The sequence below is a fragment of the Gracilinanus agilis genome, chromosome 1 (genome assembly GCF_016433145.1).
Source record: "Gracilinanus agilis isolate LMUSP501 chromosome 1, AgileGrace, whole genome shotgun sequence".
Lineage (NCBI taxonomy): Eukaryota > Metazoa > Chordata > Mammalia > Didelphimorphia > Didelphidae > Gracilinanus > Gracilinanus agilis.
The window spans coordinates 142,622,027-142,644,430 of NC_058130.1; the positions used below are offsets into that span (position 1 = coordinate 142,622,027).

The 22,404-nt window shown below is 37.0% G+C and overlaps 1 protein-coding gene across 1 annotated transcript in view; it reads left to right on the forward strand.

Annotated features, from left to right (window-relative positions):
* The first annotated feature begins 50 nt into the window (after nt 1-50).
* Nucleotides 51-22,404, forward strand: part of PDPK1 (3-phosphoinositide dependent protein kinase 1) — a 115,413-nt gene continuing 93,059 nt past the window's right edge. The window contains exon 1 of the mRNA XM_044657763.1: nt 51-178. Within this exon, the coding sequence (XP_044513698.1) occupies nt 155-178 (24 nt within the window). The 5' untranslated portion in view covers nt 51-154. The remainder of the gene's footprint in view (nt 179-22,404) is intronic.

Consider the following 22,404-nt stretch of genomic DNA (forward strand, 5'->3'; position numbering starts at 1 on the left):
GTTGGCAGTGCGGGCGCCCGCAGGATGAGGGCGGCCATTGCTGTGGCTCCACCGCGGGGAGGAAGACTCTGAGGCCGCGAGCTGCGCGCGCGCGGGGAGAAGGGGGGGGGAGGCGCCCGTGCCCGAGCCCAAGCCCGAGCCCGAGCCGGGGCTCATGGCCAGAACCACGAGCCAGATCGTGAGTACTGGGGTGGGGGGTGGGGGGGAAGAGGCGGGGGCTGGAGGGAGGGCCCGGTTCGGGGGCTAAGTGGGCAGGCGGCCCGGCCCGTTACCTCGGGTGGTGGCGGGGAGCCCCTTTGCCTCCTGCGCTGGGCCTGGTCCCAGCCCTGGCTTCCCCGGTCAGTGCCGTGAGCGAACACTCAGGGATCCCGGCGGACCTGGGAGGGGGCGGCGGCTGTGCTATACTGCTGGCCTCTCGACCGTCACAGGCCTGACAGGTAGGGGGAGTGAGGAAACCTCGCGCCGGGCTCACGTGTGTGTGTGTGTGTGTGTGTGTATGTGTGTGTGTGTGTGTGTGTATGTATGTGTGCGCGCGTGCCGGGGTGGGGGGGGAGCGACACTTGGGCTCCCTGGGGACCTGGGCTGGGTGTGTGTGTGTGTATGTGTGTGTGTGTGTGTGTGGGCGACTTACTCGCGAGTTTTGGTTCTCAGTAAAGTCCACCTGGCGGCTCCCACGCTTTTGGCAGAGCCCCAGAGGGTGTTTGGGGAGACCCTAGAGTCACACCCTCAGTTTCGTGGGCCAGGTCCCAGCATCATTCAGACTTGCGAGATGTCAGCAGGCTCAGCCACGCTCGGCCCTCTAGGTGCCTTTGTAGGGTTGATCCTCCCAGAATCGAGGGAGTCGGAGGTGGGGGATCCTGTTGCAGAAGGAAAAGGTAGATGAGGGGCCCTTTGGGCAAGCGAGGAGGCTGCGAGAGGACACAGGCAGAATAGCTTGGAGAGGAGGAGCATCCGAAGGCTGCCGGAGGACTGGAAAGTGTGCTTGTAGGTGTGGGGGCGGGGGCGGGGGCGTGAGTACTCTACACTTGTGGCCTCTGCAATAACTGCTACTGAGCAGGGTCTGTTGACACGGTGGGTAGGGGAAGTAGGCCTTTTCAGGAGCAGACCACGGAGGCTGATCAGTTTGACAGATGCCAGGGGTGATGGGAAATCTTTGGTGAGGTAGACAGTGTTGAGCAGTTCTGATATTGTCATCGAACATAGAGTAACACAAATGTAATTTATTTTGATTGTCAGGTGCTTAGAAGTTCCTCTTTGCTTGTGTAGAAACTTTATGCAAAAATTCTGTCAGTTTTCTTTTTCTTTTTTAATTTTAAACCTTTAACTTCTGTGTATTGGCTCCTAGTTAGAAGAGTGGTAAGGGTAGGCAATGGGGGTCAAGTGACTTGCCCAGGGTCACACAGCTGGGAAGTGTCTGAGGCCAGATTTGAACTTAGGACCTCCTGTCTCTAGGCCTGACTCTCAATCCACTGAGCTACCCAGCTGCCCCTGTCAGTTTTCTATCTGAAATTGTAGCTCCCCTCTTTTGTTGAAGGCCTGCTTTGGTCATTTTCACTTTGAGTATTTTCCCCATATTTTTCCTTATGACTTCAAATGCTGTAGAGGATAAATAACATGCAAATTTCTTTATTTTTTTGAGAGGGGAAAATTTACAAACCTGATGCTGATCTCCAATTCCTGATTAGGACTGAGTTTGGGAAGTTCTTTCCATATCTTCTCCCATTACAAACAGAGGATTGAAATACTCTTTCCATCTTGTTGACTGGTCCCTTGGGGATGCTGATTGGTGCTGTGGGAAGCCTTGTGTAGTGGCTCAGTTGAGTTTTGCTAGGGCCCCAAAGTAACTTTAGTAAAGATATGGGTAGGGAAAAGAGGGTGACAGGTAAGAAATGACAACAAATTTTTTTTTAAAAACCCTAAGAAAGTTTAGTGGGTTGAATTTTCACTGACTTTTCAATAAAAATAAGGCTTTACATTTAGTTGTTAACATTTGCTTTTCCAATATTTGATGCCTATTTTTAATTCTCAGAATATTTTTTCTGATTGTGAAATGGGTGATGTAATAATTTTTAGACAGGTTGCAAAATCTGTTTTGAGTTAGTACCCCCTCCCCCAGTGTGTCAGAATATGAAGAACACTTGAATTTTTTGTGGTGGGTTTTTCCCCTAAGATTAAATTTTTTGAGATGTAAGATCTTGACTTAATTCCGGATTCCTAAAAGAGAGACCTTCCCAGTTAAGAAAAAAAAGGTGGAAGGAAAAAAGGATGAAGTTGGACATTTCAGGATGCTAGGAATTAGTTAGAGGTACAAAATTGCCTGTTTAGTGAGTAGTTAATCAGAAAAAAGGTAGTATTTTATACACTGAACTTTCACATAGTGTCATACTCCTGCACTTGGGATGAGGGAATGTTGTATGTACAGGGAAAATGAATTCCTTCTTACAGTGTTGTAATTCTACAAGGTTTAGTCTGATATTTTTTTTCCTTTTTTTTAAACTCTTACCTTCCATTTTAGAATCAATACTGTGTATTGGTTCTAAGACAGAAGAGTAAGGGCTAGGCAATGGGGATTAAAGGACTTGCCCAGGGTCACACAGCTAGGAAGTATCTGAGACCAGATTTGAACCTAGGACCTCCTGTCTTTAGGCCTGACTCTCAATCCTCCGAACCACCTAGCTGCCCCCTATGTTTTCTAAAATTGCAAAAATATGTCAGGATTAAAAAAACTAAGCAAATTATAAAACAGAGGACAAGAGTCTACATTGAGAAAAAAGGAAGTGGACTTGCTGGGAGTTAGTTAAATGTTTCCCTTCACATATTTCCCCAAAGGTAAGTGGTGATATAAGAATATGTTATATTTATTCAGAATAAATAGTCACAGTTTAGAGAAACAAGGTAGTGGATATAGCTTTGGATTTTAATTCAGAAGACATGGATTTGAATCCTTGGGTTTTTGATTTGAGTTTCCCTTTGTCAGCTTCAGTTTCCCCAGCTATGAGGTATACTAGTATTTCTTGTCTCACAGGGTTCAAATATTATTAAGTCTATAGATAGTGCAGAACTTTGCCTAGACTGGTGATTAATTAAAACATACTTACCCTCAAGGAGCTTTCATTTTTATAGGAAAAGGCTTTGTAAATATATAAATGTTTTGTATACTATATAAATGAATGGTATTATATTTTATTATAATACTATTTAAAATACTCAACTTCACCTGAAAACAAATTTAGGTAAATTTGGCATGTTTCAATTGAATTAGAAAAAGGAATTGTATATTAAACTGCTTTGTGAGGGTCTAAAAGCTCTATATGCAAAGTAGTGTCATGTATATAAATCTAGGTGTTCTTTTGAGTCTAAACAGCCAAAAATGGGGACAAACCATGGCCAGAGGTAATAAAAATTAAAATTGGTTATTGAGTTTGGTGGAATGAAGTAGTATCAGTTGGACTGCTTAGTAGTCAGGAGGGCATTTTACTTAAAGAAGTTCTTAATGTCAGTGATGCTAATTTTTTTTAATGGACTTGGTGGGGAAGGAATGAAGTTTTAATTTAGGAAAGTCAACACATTTATTTGTTTATTTGGACAGATGGCTGAACTTTGTGACCTTAGGAGTTAGTTTTGGTCTTGTGCTTACAGAAAATGGCTGGTTGGAACCAAGGCTATTGTGTGCATCTTATTTAAAGATAATATCCTGAAAGATATGTTTTGATGCTTTCTTTTGTTTCTCTTTAAGGAAGAAAGTGCCTTTTTTGTTAAAGTTTAAATTAAAGAGGCTAGGAGACATTTTTATTATGAGAAGTAGCAAAGTGTTCCCGTGGCATGAAATATATAAGTGATGTGGAGAGAAACTTTTCTGTAGAACAAGTTGAGGTGACTCCTGTATCCATCTACTCCCTTCTGTACTGTACCTTTTTATCATCTTCTGTTAGGGCCTAGGGAAGAAAGAGATGATAGTTTGCCCAGAATCACACAGTAAATGTGTGGCAGGCTTGGGACTAAACCCAGGATTCCTGACATCTAATACTTGGCTTCTTATACTTTTTCATGGATCATTCAGTTAAGATATTAAGTAGATGAAATGAGAAAGAGGAATGCGGAGACTTCAGCAGCAGAAAGGGTCTTTATAGAGATGAAGAGAACCCATTTGCTAATGTGGAGGTGAGTTTGGAGGTCAAGGAGCAAGATGAATCCTCAAGAGCACTGTATGAGGGAGCTAGAAACCTGGGTGGAATCTAGCCTCTTTTTGGCCACTTTACTAGCAGTATAACCTTGGGTAAATTACACATTTTGGGGGCCTGAGTTTTCCTTTTCTGAAAAATGAGGATATATTACCTTTCTTCTATATTTTTCCCTTTTAGTAACTTATCTTGTGCTCAAGGAACACTTCTTTATGTTTTTTGGTATTTAGTTTTCCTACAGCCTTTGATTTTGTCCTATATGGTAAGTTATATGTGTGGCCTTAAGAGTTGTGTGTAGTCTAAGAGTTCTGGGAGTGTTTAGAGCTGTGGATGAAAAGGGACCAAAAAGAGGTAGAAAGATGTGACTTCATCAAGTGTTTGCCCTTGTGTTCTTCCTCATATAAGTAGGATAATCTCCAGTTTTGGGATGTCAGTGGCTATTAAAATAGAACTGAAAAGAAAGAAAAAAATCCTTGGAAATTGATCACTATATGTACTCTTTTTCCATGATTCCTCCCTCTCTTCCTTAATTCCTGGGTAATTTGATCAGTCATCTTATTGTGTGTGTGTGGAATAATATAGAATGCATTAGACAGCAGTTTTGAGAAATACAGGTGAGTAGTTCAAAAGAGTCATTCTTTTCTTTAGCTCCTTTGAGCTGTATATTTATTATTATTGCTAATAACTTGCTTTTGTGAAATGCTTTAGGATTTATAAAGCATTTTATATATATATATATGTATATATATATATATATATATTTCGTTTCCTTCATTGAAAATTCCTTCGTTTTAGGTAGTTTTTATTTTTTGACCTGGATTTTAGTCCTACTCTACTACTGTTTTTATTTAAATTTTTTTATTAGTATCTCTTGTTTTTAACCTCATTTCCCAGGGTATTACTCTTTTACCCCTATCTGAGAGCTATCCCCTTAGAGTAGTTTAAATATTAACTTTATTTACAAATAAGGAAACTACCACTAAAAAAGGGAAAATGACTTGTCTAAGGCTAATCAACTACTGAAGAGTCTCTTTATTCCTAGACCAGTACTTTCTCCTCTATGCCAAACAATTGAGTTTACTTAACTGAAAGACTTTCTCATGTTCTGGAAGAAAGTATATCTGTAGGACAGACCAACTCACCCCATATGTTATATTCCAGCTCTATGTCAGGACAGTAATACTCCTTGAACTGTAACACTTAACAAGGAAATGCTTTTCTTAGCAGGTGTAAGGGTTCAAGACACACATGCTTTGTTTCTCTGATAACAGGTGGTAACCTCAATGCATATAGCAGTTGTTTTGAAGGCTGGTTCAAAGGGCAGTTAACTTTGAGGAAGTACCTTATGTGGCATGTGTGATTTTGGGACATTTTATTATTCATATCTTAATATCAAACAAGTTACATGTTTTCAACTGTCTTGAATCTTTGCTTGTTCAGCATAATCCCCAACTTTTTCTCTTAAGTTCAAAATGAATAATAGCGGTAAAAGAATTCAGATGGAGACTGCCTAAAAAGGATAATAAAATTTTAGTTCTATCTATGAAATTCTGTCCCTTGATAGTCAAAGCCCTATTTTGAGGGCAAGGGAATGTCTTTTGCCTCTTTGTATCCCCAGCGTTGAGCATAGTGTCTGGCACAGAGTAGGTACTTAATAAACGTTTATCAACTAATAGCTTATAGATGTCATAGAATTTTAGAAATGGAAAGGGATCTTAGAAATAATTTAGCCCAATCTTTTCACTTAATGGGAAAAGCAAAGGCCTAAAGAGTTAATAATTGTTAACATTTGTATTTAATAAGATGCTTTATATATGTTCTTTTCTGATCTTTCCATTACCCTTATAAGATTAGGGTATAATAGTAATCTGTAAAATGATCAAGAAACCGAATCTCAAGTTGCAGAAAGTGATGTTTGGTTATATGTTAAAGCAGAAAGTGATATTTGGTTATTTGTTAAATGAGTGTCTGGGCTGTGATATGAACTCGAGTCCCTTTAATTGCTTAGTGTTCTTTCTTTCTTTTTTTTTTTTTAAACCCTAGAATAGATACTAAATATCAATTTAAGGCAGAAGAACAATAAGGGCTGGGCAACTGCTTTTAAGTGATTTGCTAAGGATCACACAGCTAGGAAGTATCAGAAGTCAGATTTGAACATAGGCCTCCTGTCTCCAGACCTGGCTCCCTATCCACTGAGGTACCTACCTGCCTTCTGTTATTTTTACAATGCCATGCTGCCTCTGAGGCAGGAGTTCTAAACCTGGGGTCCATGAACTTTTTTTTTTTTTTAAATAAGCCCTTACCTTCCATCCAAAACCAATTTTAACTATTACATTAGAATAAAGACTGTGTATTGGTTCCAAGGCAAAAGAGAAATAAGGACTAGGCAGTGGGGTTAAGTGACTTACCCCAGTCACATAGCTAGGAAATGCCCAGGTCAGATTTGAACCCAGGACTTCCTGTCTTTAGGCCTGGTTCTCAATTCACTGATCAACCTAACTGCCCCCCCTATGAAATTATTTTATTAAAAATGTCTTTTTATTTGAAAAAAATTAATTGATTTAGGATATTTTTCCATGACTCATGTTCTTTCCTTCCCCTCCTCTCACCCTCCCTCCCATAGTCAACACGAAATTCACTAGGTTTTACATGTGCCATTGATCAAGACCTATTTCCATGTTATTGATATTTGCACTAGGGTGATTGCTTTAGAGTCTACACCTCCAAACATAATCCCATCGACCCATGTGATCAAGCAGTTGTTTTTCTTCTGTGTTTCTACTCCCACAGTTCTTTCTCTGGATGTGGATGGTGTTTTTTCTCATAGGTTTTTCAGAACTGTCCTGGATTATTGCATTGCTGCTAGTAGAGAAGTCCATTACATTCTATTGTACCACAGTGTATCTGTCTCTGTGTAATAATGTTCTCCTGGTTCTGCTCCTTTCGCTCTGCATCAATTCCTAGAGGTCATTCCAGTTCACATGGAATTCCTCCAGGTCATTATTTCTTTTAGCACAATAGTATTCCATCACCAACAGATACCTGAACTTATTTTTAAAAAGCATTTCATTATTTCATTATTTATTTTTCATATAATTGGTTTTCTTTGTAATCTTATCAATTTCATGTTTTTAAATTTTTTTATTTTGAGATTAGGTCCATAGACTTCATGAACCCTTATTTTAGTTAAGTGATTTACTTGTTCTAAGTGGCACAGCAAGATAGGTGCAGAAAAATCTGATTATAAAATAATATAAATTATGGAGAAAGTTCTATTTAGTCTTATTTACTTCCCATTTCCCCTCCCTCCAAAACGATGAAATTTTTTTTTATTATTGTCTACTTTTTTCATGCTTAGTATTCTGCCTTTAAGATTTCATTTGTAAAATGGGGATACTAAAAGCACCTACCTCCTGAAGAGTTTTTGTGAGGATTAGTGAGGTAATATAATCACTGCAGACCTTAAAGCTTTCTACCAGTGCTAGCTATTATTTCTCTTAATATCTCTTACTTTGAAAAGTTTCATGGTTGCTGAAGAAGCAAGATCTTTATGATTTCACTGTCAGGTATAAATCTCTTGCTTCTAGGTTGAAACTATTCATCAGAGCAACCTAACACCTTACGTGTGTTGTTTCTCACTCACAACCTCAGGGCCACCTCCCTTGAACTGTTTAATTATTTTTTTATTTTACTTTTTGTGATCTTAGTTCCCTCTTATATCTTAAAACTCTTTTTCTGTCTCTGAAGAAGTTTCTTCTTAATGGGAAAAGTGGTGTTAAATGAATGGAATTTTGTAGCAGTGAACAACTTTGGATCATGAAGAGTACTGTTCAGTTTCCCAAATATAATCTAGCTTGAGCTTCTATTTAATTCTTGGTGTAAGACCAGTGAAAAATACATTCATAGCCTTTCTTAGGTTCCTGTCTAAGACTTGTCTCAAAGTCCAAATCCCATTCTTAGTCAATTTTCTTCCCAAATAACTTATTTTTTATATCTCTTGACTTTAGTAGGCAGTAGTGAGTAAAACACAGTCAGATTTCCTCTGTTTGCCAATTTCTTATCTAAGACACAAATGAATGAAATTTTAAAAAGCATTTCTTAAACACTTAACTACATACAAATCATTGTGCTAAGCACTAGAGGCATAAATACAAAAGGAATATGGCCTCTATTTTAAATCTCTCATTCTAATGGGGGAGATAGCATATAATGGAAATTTTCAGCTGCAAGTCAGAATGATCCCATAGTCTTTAGGGTGCAATGGCAAAACATCTAGCAATTCCATCTAATGTCATTTTCATTGATAAAATTATATCAGTTTTTGACATCGAACCATTTGACTTTGAACTTTGGTAGCAAAAACTTTCTTTTTCATATCTTTAGTAGCTGTGGTTACAGCTGTAGCCTCTATAGGAGTTACCAAGCTGCATCTCTACTGAGAATCTTCCCAGGATGCTGGAGGACAATACTGTTTTACTGGGTTGAAAGCATTGCTATTCCCAATACTTGGGTTCAGGGTCCTGAGCCCTCTTTGGTAGACTTCATTTTCTTTGGTAATACTCTGGAGTTTTCTTTGTGCCCATGTTAATCACAAGAATTGGGTAGTAGTCCTCCACTTTGCTAAGGTATCTATTAAATAGTTTTGGATATCTGCCTCAAAAATAACAAACCTGACATTATGAGGTTGACAAATAGCTGCCTTGGTATCCTTGAACCAGGGAATGGCAGTCACACTGTTTTTTGTTTCTTTCTTAGAACGTTGGTGGATGAACCTTCCCATAATAGCTTCTGTGTTATTATTATATTGTTCCTTGTAAATCAAGTAGTTTCTTGCTCCTTAGAGCATACAGCTCTCTTATCTCCAGGAAGAGCTTCAGATTGATTAGCAGATAAAGTAGTATGCTGTACATAGAATTTTCCTAGATTTTGAAATACATTTGGATAAAATATCTCATGCTATTGTGGAAAATATGGAGTGATATAAACTAAACGATGGTGCAGTTATATGAGTTTTGAATTGAACAAATGGCCAAACTAAAGAATAGTTGTTAATGGTTCTGTGTTATTTTAGGAGGTGATCTCCAGGGGAGTGCCCCAGGGATCTGTGCTTGTCTCTGGACTTGTTAACATTTTGGAAAAAGGCATAGCTACCATATTTATCAGATTAGCTGGGAGAGATGATAGAGTTCTGGACAGGTTAGAGCATTGGTTTGAATATAAGGTGAAATGCAGTAGGAATGAATAGAGTCTTATTTTTGGGTTTAGAAAATCAACCTTACAAGGTGAATGAGGCATAGCTAGACAACAGTTTTGGAAGTTATCTTGGGTTTTGTTGGGCTAAAAGCTCAATAGGAGACCAAAGTGTAATGAGGCAACTAAAACGCTCATGGATTACATTGAGAAGCATACTTTCTAAGAATAAGAAGGTTCATCTATTCTCTGTCCTGCTCAGACTATATCTAGAGTATTGTGTTCAGTTTTGGATTCTTTAGTTTAAGGCATTGGTGAATATTATAGTAAACTAGAGTAAGAAATACATTGGTGAGTATTATAGAGGAGAGTGGTAAGGATGGTGAAAAGTTCTGGTTCATTTCATGACAGGGTTATTTAAAGGAATTGGGGATATCAAACTTGGAGAAGAGAGAGAACTTAGAGGGATTGTGAGAAAGCTATTTTGAATTATTATGAGGGCTGTCATATGGGAAAGGGATTTCACTTCAAAAACAGAAGCAATTAATAAAAATTCCAAAGTGGATATCAGGAGAAACTGCCTATTTGCCTATGTTTTTGGAGTAATCCAAAAGTAGAATGGGCTACCTGAGAAGGGGAGGCCTACAAGCAAAGGTTTGATGACCACTTGCCTAGGATTTCATAGTGAGAATTCCTTTTGGGCATGGATTGAACTACTTGGCTTTTGAAGTCTGTTTCAACTCTAAAATTCTGTGATTCTATTATAGTAAGAGTCAGAAGCAGAATTTGAATCCATATCTTCTTGAATTCATGTTCTTTACTATGTAGTTTTAACTTTAAACATTACATCCCTATTCTTTTTAGAGTATTGTGCACTATGTATGAGACCAAGATTTTTAAATAAGGAGAACTAAATGGTTTCTCTGTTATTCCTGCTTTCATGGAGCTGACAGTCTGCTGAGGGTTTAAGGAGAGAATAACACATGTACAAAATAGTATTGTTAATGGTGTGAGACTTACTTGGGACAAATAATTTGTATATGGATTAATTTTGTTACCACAGTAGTCATATTGATGTACTGCCATTGACACTAGACTGAATTTAAGCAGATGAAAACAGATTGACATGGTTTCTGTATATTTTAGTTAGTTTTCTGTCAGCTGAATTTTTGTACCATAAACATATTTCATTGTTCTCTTTTGTTGTGTTTTAAAATCTGTACTTACTAATAATAGATGTTATTCTAAGGAGATTGTGCAAAAATTATAATGCTTAAAGAGCACACTTCAGTAACTGTTAGAGATATTGCAGTAGCAGCTGATATGAAGAAGTCAAGTGTTTCAAAGAGCATTCAAACCCACAGTGACACAGGATTATTTTCATTGAAGCACAAAGGAAAGTGTGATCAGAAATTAAAAACCAAACCAACCAAAAAAATTTTTTTTAAATAGCCAAGAATTGACAGATTTATTTATGGGAAAGAACCTGATTAATCTTTCAGAAAATGACTTTCAAGAGGGATTTGGCAGTTGGAAGGGGGCTGCTATTGATTTTTCTAATACAGTGTCTCCAAGACTTCTTGAAATTGAAAGAATGGCAAGAAGTCAAGTAAAAAGAAAATAGCTGCTCTCTAGATAGTAGAATAAAATGCTTGTCATAAGCAAGATAATAATACAAAGACTGGACACAGAGTTTTGAAAAAGTTAATTTTTTTAATGAAACTCACTTTTTAAAGGCTGTATCAATTATTTGAGAGTCTATAAGATCTGAATGTCTTTACCAGACTAAAAAACCCACTCAGAAATGTGTTTTTGGGATTTTTACCTCCTGAGGGCCTTGATGTCTTATCCCTATTTAAGGTAATGATGAATTCTGATTATTTACATACAAAGAATCAGAATTGTTCCAGAATTATGGAAATTCCCATTTGTACACAGAATATTGAAACATGGCCTTGCACCATTCTACATGTCATGAAATATTAAGAAATCTAACCAAAAAGTGGTAATAAATATACTTCGATGGCCTAAAAACTTGCTGGAATTAAACCCCATTTAACTTTTAAATGGGGTTTAATTCCAGCAAGATCTTATAGACTCTCAAATAATTGATACAGCCTTTAAAAAGTGAGTTTCATCAAAAAAATTAACTGTTACTTTGAGCAAGTCATTTAACTTTTCTGTTCCTCATTTTCCTTCTTTTTAAAACAAAGGGATTGAGAGGTAACCTTGAAGAATCCTTCTAGATACAAAATCTCTGGTTTTATGATGCTATGAACCTGAGTAAATAGGGAGTTTAATAGAGCTTGTGAAGTACCTCAGGAGGTTAAAATGATTTGCCATAGGATTAGAGAAGTCTTACTTATTGGTCACAGTTAACCCATACTTGTTTAAATCCTTACTTTACATCTTAGAATCAATTCTGGATATTGGTTCCAAGGTAGAAGAGCAATAAGGGCTAGGCAGTGGAGGTTAAGTGTGGCTTGCCCAAGGTAATACAGCTAGGATGTGTTTCAGGTCATATTTGAACCTAAGACCTCCAGTCTCTTGACATCTCTCAATCCACACCTCCCCCAATATTAGTTTTAGAGAGCTATCTTTTTCCTTTCTGATGTTGGGGGGTGAGATTTCTAAGGTCTGCAGCAAATGTAAAGCTCCTAGGAACTTTTTAATGAAGCCTTTTGGATAAAATGTAATTGAACCAGATTTACATCCCCGAGTATAATCAATTCCAGACAAACAGAGTGACCAGGAAGAAAGAGTGCTGGATTAGAATTAGGAGACCTAAATTTGAATCCCAGTTTTCCTATCTACCATCCTACCTACAGGATTTGGAAAAGTCTTTGGGTTTCAGTTTCCTCATTTGTAAAATGAAAGATTTAGATTAAATGATCTCTATAGCCCTTTTTAGTTCTAGATCTATGATTCTATAATACTGGGGAAATCACTTTTCACTTTCAAATACATTTCTAGATAATTTAGAATCATGCACTCGGTGCCCTTAGAAAACATTTGTCCCTTGCCCCTTCTTTCCCTCTTCCCCCTTTTTTACAACTGACAAAACTAAAGTCACAGATTTTGTCTCTTTGAATCTATATTCAATCCTCCTTTTTTTTTTTAAAGTAGATTCCTTGCTTCATTTGTTACCTTGATTTTCATTTTTTTTTCTCAGTAACTAGTGCTGTTTCCTTTTATTCCCTCCATTTTGAAACATTTGAACCTCCACTGGCATGCTTGTTATTACATAGCCTTTTGGTTACAAAGAAGAGTGATCTAGAGCAGTGGTGTCAAATTTAAATAGAAACAGATTCCCAGGGCTAGCATATTGACTTAGAAAACCACATATTAACATTATCTACATTGTATTATAATTTTTATTTATTTTGTTAAACATTTCCCAATTACATTGTAATCTGGTTAGGCATCTAGATGAGTTGACATTTCTGGTTTAATGGAAACAGCACTGGTCTTGAAATCAGACAACCTGAGTTCAATTTTGGACTGTTCCTTGGTAGTTACATGACTAGGCAGTCACCTTAAATTTCCTGAGCTTTAGTTTCTTTATCTGTAAAATGAAGTACAGGCATACCTCAGAGATATCTTGGGTTCTGTCCCAGGCTACTGCAATCAAGCAGATATCTTAATAAAGCAAATCATACAAACTTTTTGGTTTCTCTGATGCATATAAAAGTTATGTTTGTATTGTATTGTAGTCTTAAGTGTGCCATAACAATATAATATATATGTGTGTGTGTGTGTGTATGTATATATACCTTAATTTAAAAATATCCTACTGCTAGAAATTATCTGAGCCTTCAGCAAATTGTAATCTTTTTAGTGGTAGAGAGTTTTGCCTCTCTGTTGATGGCTGCTGACTGATCAGGATGTTGGCTGCTGAAGGTGGGATAGCCCCTGGCAATTTCTTAAAATAAGACAGCATGTTATTTGAACATTTAGAGGCCATTATAAGGTTATTAATTTGCCTAATTTCAATATTGTTGAGTCTCAAAAAATAGGGAGGTCAGAGGAGAGAGTAGGAAAACTGATTGCTTGAGCAGACAGAACACATATGACATTTATCAATTAAATTTTGTCTTATATGGGTGCAGTTCACAGTGTCCCAAAACAAAATAGTAACATCAAATATCACTGACCACACATAACAGATATAATAATGAAAATATTTGAAATATTTGAGATTTGTCCAAATGTAACACAGAAACACAGAGTGTAACATAGGGACTCATTCTGAGCACATGCTGTTGGAAAAATGGTATCAATAGGCTTGCTTGACAAATAGGATTGCCACAAACCTTTGATTTATAAAAAAGGCAATATTTGCAAAGTATAATAAAATGAAATACAATAAAACTGATGTTATGCCTGTATGTACATGAATCATCTATTTTATAGTCATTTTGAGGAAAACCTTTTATAAACCTTAAAGAGCAATATAAATGTGAGTTTTTTTGATTGACATTAATATGGATGGGAGCTCAGAGAACATTTAGCCCAACCTGAACCTTTGATCAAATATACTCTACCATATATCCTGGCCAAGTAGTCATTCAGCCTTGGTTTGAAGATCTAGAGTGAAGGGGAGCTCATTACTTTTTATGGTAGTCTATTCTATTTTTGTTAGTTTTGCCAGTTTTTAGTTTTTCTTTAAATAAAGCTTAAATTTGACCTTCTAAATTTTCATATTTCTTCTAGTTCAGTTCCCTCCATATTGAGAGCTTTTTAGCTACTTGGAAGACAATATAAAATCTTTTCTAGGGCACACATCTTTAGTTCTGTCAATTTGTTCCTCATGGTAAGATCTTGAGGCCTTTTACTTTCCTGGTTATCTTCCTTTGGAAGCTCTTTATTTTATTTTATTTTATTTTATTTTATTTTATTTTATTTTAATTATTTTATTTATTTATTTTTTAAACCCTTACCTTCCGTCTTGGAATCAATACTCTGTATTGGTTCCAAGGCAGAAGAGGCAATGGGGGTCAAGTGACTTGTCCAGGGTCACATAGCTAGGAAGTGTCTGAGGCCAGTTTTGAACCTAGGACCTCTCTTCTCTAGGCCTGGTTCTCAATCCACTGAGCCACACAGTTGCCCCCCTTTGGAAGCTCTTTAGATGTAGATTGGACACCCATAATGGAACATGATTCTTTAGACATGGTCTGACCATGCAGAGTTGAGTAGACCTTCTATCATGATTCCTCTCAGTGCCGACTTATGTTTACTTACTAGACTTTTGACTATGGAATAACAAGATTGATTCATTTTGAACCTGTTATCCACTAACACAGCTAGATCATCTTTAGAACTGTACTATAGCTAATCTTTTCCCATCTTGTACTTGTGATGTTAATTTTTCCATTTATTCCTTTTCAGAATGACAAAATTTATTTTGAAAAACTCAAGCTAAAAAAGCCAAACTCAGGCAAAGTAGCCAATTCAAGCCCAAAACAAACAAATAAATAAATAAACAAATAAGCAAAAACAAATAAATGAACAAACAAACAAATAAACAGATAAACAAATAAATAAGCAAATAAATAAGCAAATAAATAAATGAGCAGCCTGCTAGCCACTCTGCCCCTGGGGTCATCTTATTGGTGCTGGATCCAGACCAAGACATTGGATTAGCTTTAGTCTGCATTTCAGAACTCCCTAACTCAAGTGGGCCTCAGCCTCCCCAGTAATGGGGGCACCTACTTTTGTTTAGATTTTTTAGACTAGGCAAATATGCTTTTACCAGCTCTTTTCTCATTGTACTCTCTCCCTAGCTAAAAGCCTATAATTCTCACATTTTAAGCCATTTTAAGCCAGAAATTAAAAACCCATTCTCCAACACCATCCTCTTAGCCATCTGTTCATTTCGCAAATCTGTCTTTCCTTTTGAAGTTCTTTTCTTTGATCAGCAGCAGTGAAGAAAACACCACCTGTGTCCTTAAGGTATTCAGATCTCTGGCCCAAGACTTTTTTTTTTCATTCAATTAATAGTTATTTTTTAAAGTTATTTTGTGGATGTCTTGGTTTTACGTTCATTTTATTTAAAAACGTTTTTGTTAACATTTTCTGTTTCTTACATCACCATAGTTATTCCCTTCCCATAGCCATCTCTTATGACTTATAATATTTTTTTTAGAGAGAAAAAAAGTCAGCACAGTTGATTAAGTTTGAAAAATTGAAAAAGTTTGAAAAAGTTTGAAAGCATATGCAGTGCATAACCCCTGGGGCCCTCAGTTTTCTCCTTGTTTTTCATGTGGCTTCTGCTTGGGCTTTATAATTTTTTGGTATATCAGTATTTCCATTTAAAATGTTATAGTCACTACATATATTGCTTTTTGATTCCACTTACTTAACCCTGTCAGTTTATATAGATCTTTCCATGCTTCTCTTTATTTGTCTTATATGTCATTTCTAATAGCATAGTAATATCTTTTGTTGTTGTTGTTGTTGTTGTTGTTTTGTTTTTTTTTTAAACCCTTGTACTTCGGTGTATTGTCTTATAGATGGAAGATTGGTAAGGGTGGGCAATGGGGGTCAAGTGACTTGCCCAGGGTCACACAGCTGGGAAGTGGCTGAGGCCGGGTTTGAACCTAGGACCTCCTGTCTCTAGGCCTGACTCTCACTCCACTGAGCTACCCAGCTGCCCCCATAGTAATATCTTATTACAACCATGTACCAACAGTTTGTTTAGCCATTCCTCAATTGTTGAGCATTTACTTTGTTTCTAATTCTTAGCTATTATAAAAAATGTTGGTGTGAATATTTTAGAGTATATGGGGACTTTTTTCTTATTTATGCTGTCCTTGGTCTAAAAGAGTATGGACATTTTAGTAAATTTATTTGCATAATTCTAAATTGCTTTCAAAATGGTCCAATACTTTAATCTTTAGCATGGCTTTCCCTTTTATACCATCTCTATGCCCATATGAATTAATAATTAGTAGTCATCACATTTGACAAGTTTTTAAATGTTTTTAAATTTAAATTTTTAATTTTTTCTCATTTATTTTTTTAAAAAGTATTTTTCCATGGTTACATGATTCATGTTCTCTCCCTCCCTTTTTATTTCCCTTCTCTTGGAGCTGACAAGCAATTTGGAAATTTTTTTTGTAATATCTTAGATACATGCTTTGGGGAGCCAGCATGACACATATCCAAGTTGACAGGTAATTAACTCAGTACCCCTCAGCAGGAGTCACCAATCATTACTCTTCTGTTATTAGATGATCTCATCTAATCTAAGGATCCACATTTTCAAATTGTTCTCTCCTTCCTTTCTAGAAAGATCTACTAGTGATCAGTGGTCCTTCCCTTTCTCTGGATCACATTCTTTCTTCCAACCTGCTTGTGCAAGCCAGGATTCCTTTTTGTCCTGATAATTTTCAATTGATTGTAGGCCAAAATTCTTTAATTTTAAAGAAAAAAAACAACTTTTTAAAAACCCTTACCTTCCATCTTAAAATCAGAAGAGTGGTAAGGACTAGACCAGTGGTTCCCAAACTTTTTTGGCCTACCACCCCCTTTCCAGAAAAAATATTATGTAATGTCCTCTGTCACATACTATCACCGCCCCAAAATGCACCTGTGGCCATCACCGCTTTCCCTGGATTGCTGCAGCACCCACCAGGGGGCGGTGGTGCCCACTTTGGGAATCACTGGACTAGACAGCTGTGGTTAAGTTACTTGCCCAAGGTCACATAGCTAGGAAGTGTCTGAGGCCAGAACTCCTCTCTAGGCCTGACTCTCAATCCGCTGAGCTACTCAGCTGCCCCCTTAAAGAAAATTTAAATTAAAAAATTTTAAATATCTTTATTTTCAGATCTTCTCTTACTTCTCTACCTACTAAGTTATCCCTTATAACAATGAATGCAAAAGAGAAAAAAAGAATAATTTAGCAAAACTAATACTTCATCTAAGCTTGAATAGTATATACAATGTACCATATGTATAATCTCAGACCTTTTCAAAGAAGAAAGGAAATAGCATTTTCTTGTCTCTTACTTGTTGTCATATTTGGGGGGTCTTTTTTGTTTTGCTATATAATTGCATTGTTATCCCTGAATATATTGTTTTTCTAGTCTTTATTCATTTTGCCTCAGTTTCTATGAGTCAATTGATGCTTATTAATTCTTTAAGGTCATTTATTATGTTGTAGCAAAATTATTTAATGTCCATGTGCTTCAGTTTGATTAGGCATTCCCCAGTTGAGGATCATTTACATTGTTCTCAGTTCTGTACTACCACAAAAAATGCTACTAAGTATATTTTGGTGTATGTGGGACTTTTGTTTCTGTTTTTGACCTTGCCTGAATCTTTGGGTCTGAAGTAGTTGAACCAATTTACAGCTTATCAGTACCGTATTAGTGTACTGATCTTTCTACCACCCCTTCAATATAGCTAGCATTTATTTAAAGTAATTTAAAATTTACAAAACACTTTACACGTTATCTTATTTGATCCTCACAACAACCATGGGTGGTAGTTAATATTATACCCATTTTACAGATGAGGAAACTGGGGTGCAGAGCAATTAAGTAATTTGTCCCAGCTCATATAGTGATAAGTATCTAAGGTATAATTTGGACTCATTTTTCCCTCACTCTGAGTCCAGAACTTGCCACCTAGCTGCTTTATTTATGACATCTTTTGTCATTTTTGACAAATTGCTGAGTGAAAGGTAAAACTTTAAAGTTGTTTGGGTTTGCATTTCTCTTATTAGTGATTTGGAGCTCTTTCATGTAGTTGTTAATAGTTTGCAATTTTCTTTCTTTTCTTTTCTTTTTTTTTTCAAACCCTTGTACTTCGGTGTATTGTCTCATAGGTGGGAGATTGGTAAGGGTGGGCAATGGGGGTCAAGTGACTTGCCCAGGGTCACACAGCTGGGAAGTGGCTGAGGCCAGGTTTGAACCTAGGACCTCCTGTCTCTAGGCCTGACTCTCACTCCACTGAGCTACCCAGCTGCCCCCTGCAATTTTCTTTTGAGACTTATCAGTCAGTAAGCATTTGTTAAGCAACTACTATGTTTTAAGCATTAGAGCTATAATTACCAAAAATGGAATAATTCCAACTCTTGAGGAACTTACATTCTATGAGGTTAGGGTAGGGAAGGGTAGGCATTATGGACAATATATAAGTACCCAGAATAAATAAAAAATAAATGCCAGGTGGCTAAATACAACTTAGGGGTGTTGGGCATTAACATTTGGGGGTTCAGTAAAACTTTGTGTAGAAGGTAGTGTTCGAGTTCTCCTCTTGAAGGAAAAGAGGGTGTTTCTTTGAGGCAGAGGTGAGGAAAGCGATGCACTTCAGGCATAGAAGACAGCCAGTTAATAGGTGCGGAGGAACTTAGAAAGCTAATTTAGCTGGAACATAGGGTGTGGGAAAGGGAGTATAATGTATAATGAAACTAGAAAGATAGGACTGGGCCTGGTTGTGAAGGGCTTTAAAAGCCAGAAAAGTATTTATATTTTGCCCCAGAGGCAATAGGGAAAGTTTATTGAATAGGGGAACAGCATAGATTAGAGTAGTTACAGAGGTGATTTTAATTTTTTTGGTTTTCATACTTTTCAGCATTAATAATCAGATCTTTTTGAAAATGTATGGACTTGAAAATGATTAAACTTCAAACATTATTATTTGTTGTTGAATGGATGGCATTTTTAGCTGTTGATAGCATATGATAGTAGAAAGGAACTTCTAGTTAAAAGAGCTAGATTTGAAACCTAACTGTCTATTCCCCTTTGAGCAGGATTAGTGTAGGTTTTTGAGTTCAGTGGCCAGAGGGCAAATTCAAGCTGTCTGGGAGTGCTGACTGGTTCCCCCCCCCCCCCCATTACCTGAGAGAGCTGGAGGGAGTGCTTTAAAGGTGGCTGGACAGAGGGGCTGGGCATGCAAAAAAAAAATCCTCCAGGTGCTGGGAAGAGGGGGACCAGATCAAGCCTCTCCCTGAGTGCTGGCTGGTTACCCGTACCAATATGTGCCAATATTTTGTCAATGCTGCCTTAGAGCCTTCATTTCCTCCTTTGGAAGAGAGATGTCTTTTAACTGTGGGTTTTTCCCAAGGCTCAGGCCTAGGCCCCCATATGCCTCTCTCTTCACATTTTTGGTGACCTTAATTGTGCTTAATACAGACGATACTCATGCATACATGCTGTATATCTAGCCCCAGTTTTTAACTTAAGATTTAGTCTTGTAACACCAATTACTTATTCAGCATTTTGAACTAATGCTTGAAGATAGCTCTAACTTAATGATTGAAATAGAACCCATTACTTTCCCCCTCAAATTTATTTAAGTCTACTAGGCTCCTAACCTTGACATTAACCTTTACTTTTCTCTCACGCTGTGTATCCATTTACTATATTTTACTTTTTCAACTTCTTGCCTCTGACCCCCTTTATCATTTACATGGCTGTCATCTAGTTCAGACTTATTACTTCTCATTGAAGATTATTACAACAGTCTCCTGTTTCTTTTCCCTGCCTCAAGTCACTTACCACTCTAGTCCATCCCCTACAATGCACCCAAAGCCCTTTGTAATTTAAATCCCTTGACAACCTTGTCCCAAACCTGTCTTTCTAGCCTCATTAGATCTTACTTCCCTCCCCTGTACTCTTCTATCTAGTCAAACTGGCCTTCTTTCTGTTCCTCACCTATGAGACACTTCATCATCTGTCTTTGTGGCTTTACTCTAGGGTATCCCACATGCCTGGAATGTATTCCTTCTTCACCTCTGTCTCAGAGAATCAACTGCATTTCTTTAAGATGCAACTTGAACACTGACTTTTACATAAAGCCTTTCCTGATATTCCCAACTGCTAGCAACCTCTCTTCCAAACTAGTTAAGTAGTTAAATACTATGGATGTACTTGGGTTTATATTTATGCTGTATAAAATTGTTATATGCAGTTATCTTTCCTAGTAGAATGTACCTGTTACTAGAACAGATGCCAATAATAGGTGATTGACCTATAGTTACACAGTCTAGCTTATATGGGGTTCCTTAGTAGGAAAAGTGCTTTATAAATTTAAGCTATTATTAGAACTGGTTTGATGAAAAAGATATTGAGTTATAGATGCTACCTGTGACAGAGAAATGTATGGCTATCACTTTTCAGCTTCTCTCCAAAGGAAAAGAGATATATAGTAAGTTCAGTTAATATGAATTTGACCAGATGGAATGTTATAAACTAGCTCTTCTGTTAATCTCATTTGTACTTTTGAAAATGCTGAATAATTAAAGAAAAAAAAAGCCTATGTGATGGGGTTTGTTTCTCCATGATAGTAGATAAATCAATTAGTAAGCATTTATTAAGGGTTTGATTTATGCCATATATAGTGTTAAGTGTAAGGATGTAAAGATATGGATGAAATAAACCTTGCTTTTAAGGTACTTGTGTTCTATAAAGGGAAAATACAAAGTAACCATGTAGATGTTAACAAACTAAGGTCATAAAATAGGACTAGATTTATTACAAAATAGATTGTTATATCTAGTATAATTTTTGTGTTACATATATTCTTTGCAAAGAGAATGCTTGCTTATTATGTGGGGCAGCTAGTTGGTTTGGTGGATAGAGCCTTGGGCCTGAGTCAAGAAGACCAGAGTTAAAATTTAGCCTCAAGACACTAGCTGTGTAAACCTGAGCAAGTCACTTAATTGGTTTGCCTCAGTTTCCTCAACTGAAAATGGGGATAATAGTAGAGCCTCTTGGTTGTTGTGAGGATCGAATGAGATAAAATAATTGTAAAACATTCCTGCTACATAGTTAGCAGTATAAATGTTAGTTATTATTATTGTGATTACTGTAGAGGGCAACACTATCTTCCCAGGTCCTTAGGCTTGTAGTCTGAACATCATTCTTACCCCACCTCCCCCCAAAACTATTGCCAAGGCTTGTTGATTTCACCCTTGCAGCATCTTTCAAATATGTCCCCTTTGCTCTTTTAATACTGCCATTACCCTGGTGCAGGCCCTCATTACCTTATGCCTAGACTGTTACAAAAACTTTCTGGTGGGTCTGTCAGCCTGAAAATGCAGGTCTGACCATGTTACCTCATTCCTTATCCTCTACCCCTTGGTTCAGTTTGTATTGGCTCCCTATTGCCTTCATGATCAAATACAAACTCTTCTTGTTTGGCATTCAAAACCCTTCATAACTTGCCTTCCTTCTGCCCCATTCAATTTTCTTTCATATACTCTTCTATCCAGTAATTCAGAGCTACTGACTGTCCTATAAACAAATACACTCCATCTCTGTGATTATAGACAATTTTTCTGGCTATCTCTCATGCCTGGCATGCATGCTCTCTTTCCTTATCTCTGGCTAATGACTTTCTTGGCTTCCTTCAAGTCCCAAATTACAATCTCACCTTCTTATAGGAAGCCTTTCAGAACTCACTCTTAATTATTGTGCCTTACTTTTTTTACTTATTTCCTAATTTTCCTGAATGTTATCTTGTTTGTACATATTTATTTGCTTATTATCTCTGCCATTTGATTGTGAGCTCCTTGAAGGCAAGGATTGTCTTTTGCATTTATTTCTATCCTCAGCGCTTTGCACATTGCTTGGCACTTAGTAGGTGGTTGATAAATGTTTATTGATTGACTTACCAAAATCTGCCTCTCCTAACTAATCTCTTAAATATTTATTAGAAAAATGTTTTATTGATGCATTTTCCCCCAACCTGGCCTTTTCTTATTTACCTCTTCCCTTACAGTAGCATACCCTGTAATAACCAAAGGAGTACAGTTAAGGGAAAGAAGTTAACATATTGACCATATTTGATGGCATATGACTAATTCCATACCTGGATTCTATCACCTCTTTATTGAGAGGAGAGGAGCTATGTTTTATCAATCAGACTTTGGAGTCAAGATTAGTTATTACATTAATCTGAATTCTGATGTCATTTAGCATCGTTTTTCTTTATTGTGGATGTTACTCTCAGTGCTATTTTGCTTTATTCTCTTTTTAATTCATACAAATCTTTCCAAGTTTGTTTAAGTTCTTTATATCCGTTA